Source organism: Gekko japonicus, unplaced genomic scaffold, assembly GCF_001447785.1.
Source record: "Gekko japonicus isolate JY-2015 unplaced genomic scaffold, Gekko_japonicus_V1.1 scaffold1252, whole genome shotgun sequence".
Classification (NCBI taxonomy): Eukaryota; Metazoa; Chordata; class Lepidosauria; order Squamata; family Gekkonidae; genus Gekko; species Gekko japonicus.
In genome coordinates this window covers 526,326-531,441 of record NW_015167576.1, presented here as the reverse complement: position 1 = coordinate 531,441, position 5,116 = coordinate 526,326, and the positions used below count along the sequence as shown (strand labels likewise).

The following is a 5,116-nucleotide window of genomic DNA, read 5'->3' as shown; positions in this document are numbered from 1 at the left end:
GGGGGTCTCTCAGAGCTAGAGCAGTTCTGCCGTTTTAGACATTTATACCCCACATTTCTCCCCTCCGTTTCATCGTCTCCATACCCTCCCGGCACGGTAGGTTAGGCTCCCTGAGGATTTAAGGCTGGGTCCCCCAGACCCCATTACAATATTCTAAATCCAGGGTTCCCCAACACAGTACCCAGGGATGCCGCGGCACCCACCTATTTCTACCTTCTCTTTTGCCTGCCCTAAGTCAGTCTGTGCTGAGTGATGGCTCAGATTTCTCAGACAAAGAGCTACCTGCTAGCCCTGAGCAGGTAACTGACCAGCTGGCTGCAGCTGGCTCTGAGCCAGCAAGAGAACTCCAAGAGATCAGGTTACAGGCTAATCAGGAGTCGCAGCCTACACCTTTTAGCTCTGAAGCAGTAAACAAGTCTTCAGCAGCCACTCCCAGCCCACCTAGCTCACCCCCACCCTGGCTGCATCGACACTGTCAGAGACACTCAGAATTGTAAGAAAGGAGAAGAAGTGCAAGACTCATGGCCCCTTGTCAGCTGTCAGTTGAAGAGATGAATGAGTAGTTTCGGGATGACTGCCAATGAATTGGCTGGGAGTGTAGCTCATTAAGACTTGGCTATAAATTCAGCAGGGAGAAGCAGCAGTTTGTGGATAAAACAAGTACATTTTGCTACAGAGCCACCAACCTTGCTACAGGACCTCTGCAACCTTGAACTGGACCTGACAATCCGCTTTTCTGGAACCCGACTTTTGGACTGGACTTTGGTTACTCTCTGCAACCTGCCCTGCTGGACCCCGGCTCGTGCCTTTTGGGAAAGTTACATTGGTACATTGCTGTTCCTTCATTCTTTTTATTCCCCTTTTGTGATTCCTTTCCAAACTGAGGAGGGAGGTATTGTGTTTGGCTCTACCTCCAGTGACAGCCATTTTGGAGTGGCATTCACCACACCCACTCAAAATTCCAAGGGTGCCTGCAGGCTGAAAAGGGCTGGGGGGTTTCTCCCATCCTCTAACCACTACACTATGCTGGCTCTTGCAGGTATAATGATGTTAAGACATGGAAGACACAGGTATCACACCACAGTACTCCGGCCATATTTCCTGTCTGTGAAAAAAGACAACTGTGGAAAGTGTAAATACTCCGTGGGTAAAAAACTAGTTCAAAAGATGCTATGGCATTTAGGTCCCAACCAGCCTCTAACGACCACCGCTTACCTGGCTGGGTGGTGGTTTGGGCTTTTCTGCAATGCTGATTTTCACGCGCCTTCCATTAACCAAAACTGGAACTGTTTCACCGTATTTGACAGCTGCTATTACCGCTTCTTTATAATTCATTTCTAGGAAGGCCTAATAAAACAGGGGGGAAACTGCCTTTAAGATTTTGCTTTTACATGCTTACTTTGAATGAGGTACTGACAATGACCCACGTGGATGGAACACGTATCTTTCTGTACTTTTAAACTATCTTTTTCAACGCAGCTGTAGTTAAACTACAATAAACTCATTTCCAAATTGTTTAATTACAGGCAGATGATTAGCAGAAACCAGATGTAAAACCCTTTAATTTTAAGACTTTTTCTAGCAAGAAATCCTGGCAAGGCACATAACCCTTGCAAGGAACCTATGCAAGGAACTGTAACGATTCCAAGACCAAAGGTGGAGGGGGGGGGGTCTCAACTTTTCCCGAGGTACAAAATTGTGTACATTCAAGGAACTACTGAAGCAGCTCCTCTTGAAACACACTTCCCCAAATGACATAAAGTAGCCGTTCCTGACAGATGACAAAGTGTCAACATTGAAAAAACCTCCATTTATCTTTATTGGGGGGGGGGGAGTTTGGGGAAGGGGCGAGAGGCCAACGGTGAAAATCACCTTGTTACAAAACCCTGAAAAAGGACTCCATAATCAGAAGCACCAAGACGACATGGAAATTCTAAGGTCTAATGCTCTAAAACCCAGTAACTGAGAAGAACGAGGGGGGGGGGGTTGCAAACAAAAACTCAGAGGAGCCTCAGAGGACCATGAATTACTGCTGTACGATATTCAACTATTACCACTACCACCCCAACATGTTATTTCCCAGAAATACCACAATCAGAATTTAGGGCTTACCTCATTTTTAGAACGAATCACTACAAAGTCACTAACTTTTCCAAAGGGAAGAACAATTTTCTCAATCTCTTGATCTGTATAGCCATCATTTGGTAGATCAGATATATGAAGAACTGTACCACAACTCAAGACTTTGTCTGACAAAAGCTGCAAATTAAGCATTATTTAAACAAAAGTTTAATCCATGAAATTATTTCTCTCTCATGTATACACATAGGTACAAGTCCACTCGGAAAGAGCTAAGTAAGATTGTCTTATACCAGGGAAATAATGGATACAAGTCTGTAGCAAATAATGACACTGAAAATCCACTGAAATAACTACAGGAACAATAACTAACCCTCGTAACCCAGAGCTTGATGTCCAAGTGCTTATCGATGAGGCTGCAAAAGACGCCACTCATACAACAGGATTTTCTCATGCATGCAAAAATACTCTTTAATACACGTTTTCCAAAAGACAAAAGAGACCCACAGCATAGCTTCCCTGTCCTCTGGATTTGGAAAACTGAGAGCGGCTGAGTGCTGGGTGAAGAAGAAAGAACAGAAAACAGTGGAAGATTGGGAAATAGTGCTGGGGTTCTTGCAACATTCTGAAGGGGAGACTGGGACCAAAGGATGCGTACCAAAAAATGCACACCTCTTTCTTCCCAACTGCCAATCAACAATTCTATCAGTTTTTAAAGTCTTAACTACTTTGAAAAAGAACAGAATTAGGGTTGGAGGAAAACAAAACAGGGATTTACCATGAAGGTTTCTTCTCATTGGTGGACTGAAAGGTATCCTTGTATAGGTTATGCCTGTCCCACTGACAATATAAACATATTATAGGTATTCACATTCCTATATAGACAATCAATAACAAAGATTATAAGGGAAACAATCCAAATATTCTCTTATCTAAATAGCTAGTTTCTGTGCAACGTAATCCAAAAGTAGTAGAAGAAACGATTCCACAGTCCCACCATTGTAGGCCAAATAATCCTCACTGCCAGACAAGCGATCCAACAACTTCCCGGTTCCAGTTGACAAGCCCTTTTCCAGCCTTCTTTCTCAAGAATCACTCACTATATTGTCTAGATCATTCACTGGAACCAATCTCCATTCTCTTAGACAAACATAGGCCCCGGTCACATGGGCAGGAAAATGCGGGGGGGAAGCGTGGCTGTTTACCCCGGAGCAAAATAACGCGCGGCTGCATGATCAGACGTCCCGTCGAGGTCCCATGTTTAGGGGGGAGGTGCCGATCACACGACCATCCTGTGGCGCAGCAAAGAAGCAGCGCAATCACACCAGCAATCGCTAGGCGCCGCTTCCGTGGCAAACGTGATAGTTTTTTTAACTGACGTTTGTGCATACGCATGACTGAGCAATCGTATCTGCACATCCGAAGGTGGGTGGTGGGCTTACCGGAGAGGGCGACAAGACGCTTCCGGACCCCAACAGAGCTCTGAGGCATAGCCAATGGAGGGGGAGATGGGCCCCCTCGTCACAGCCGCTCTAGCCACCTGCACAACAGTGGCCATAGCGACCCTCCAGGGGCGGCAAGCCTGGCTGCAGTGGGAGGGGGCCTCTTTGTGCGCATGCGCCGTTGGGCGCTTGTGCGCATCCTGTGGAGACTTCAAAAAAAACAAACCTGTTTGCGACGGGACATGGGCGGGCGCCGGATTCCACTGGAAACGCGATCAGGCGCCTGCCCTTGCCCCGCGGTTTCCGGAAACTAGTACCTCGGAGGTACTGGTTTTTTACCCCGCATCTTCTCCGGGAAGCCTTGGGTTCGGCACGGGAGCTCTACGCTTCCCAGATGTGGTGGTGTGATTGTGCCCAGAAAATCCGCCTATCTTCCGTCTCTGTAGCGTGGCTAATGTTCCATGTGACCACAGCCATAGTCACTTTTCCCATTCGTTCCAATGAATGATGTATACAATATATTGAGCGATTCTTGAGAAAGAAGGCTGGAAATGGCTTGTCAACCGGGAAGTCGTTGGATCGCTTGTCTGGCAATGAGGATTATTTGCCCTACAGTGGTGGGACTGTTGAATTGTCTCTTCTATAGCAGCAGGCTCTGAGATAAAAGACTACTTTTGGATTATGTTGCACAGAAACTAGCTATTTAGATAAGAGAATATTTGGACTGTTTCCCTTATAATCTTTGTTACTTTGATTATGCTATTGATTGTCTACATATGAATGTAAACGCCTATAGTATGATTATATTCATTTAATACACTACACACAATATTTATTAAATATTATTTGCATATATTACATGTTTATACACAGTGTTTTCTATTGTTTTGTGCTCATTCCACCGTGACCCCTCCTTTTGTTGTTGTCTCCCACTGACAAGGCTGGGCAGTTTGGTGTCGTGGTTAAGGGCGCGGACTCTAATCTGGGAGAGCCGGGGTTGATTCCCCACTCCTGCACTTGCACATGGCTGGATGACTTTGGGCGAGCCATAGTTCTGTCAGAGCTGTTCTCTCAATGACAGTCCTTGAAAGAGCTCTCTCAGCCCCGCCTCCCTCCCAGGGTGTCTGTTGTGGGGAGGGGGAGGGAAAGGAGTTTGTAAGCCGCTCTGAGACTCCAAGTGAAGGGCGGGGTATAAATCCAATCTCCTCCTCCATATGAAAATTAATTTGCAAGTTTTGCCAATCCAGCTACAGGCAGACTTCCCTTCCCACCCCTTCTGACTGGAATATAAAGACTCAGATCTCCATTCTGACTTGTATCTGACGAAGGAAGCACTGACTCTCAAAAACTTATAACTCAATAATCTTGTTGGTCTCTTCTAAGGAGCTACTGGACTCAAACTGAGCTGTTCTACTACAGACCGACACAGCTACCCTCTGGAACTGTATACACTGTAGGTCTCCCAGCAGTGGTAAGAATCAGAAGTCAGACTTGCCCAAAAACTAGCAGCCTTAATGCACGGGGATAGGACCACAGGACAGTTGCACAGAGCGAGTGACCGGGGGGGGGGGGGGGGGTAAAAAGAAAGGCACCCA

The 5,116-nt window shown here is 46.2% G+C and overlaps 1 protein-coding gene across 1 annotated transcript in view; it reads right to left on the bottom strand.

Annotated features, from left to right (window-relative positions):
- ZNF638 (zinc finger protein 638) overlaps positions 1–5,116 on the bottom strand; it is a 77,728-nt gene that overhangs the window by 28,620 nt on the left and 43,992 nt on the right. The window contains exons 7-8 of the mRNA XM_015413869.1: positions 2,113–2,259; positions 1,216–1,347 (exon numbers count right to left, since the gene is read on the bottom strand). Of these exons, the coding sequence (XP_015269355.1) occupies positions 1,216–1,347; positions 2,113–2,259 (279 nt within the window). The remainder of the gene's footprint in view (positions 1–1,215; positions 1,348–2,112; positions 2,260–5,116) is intronic.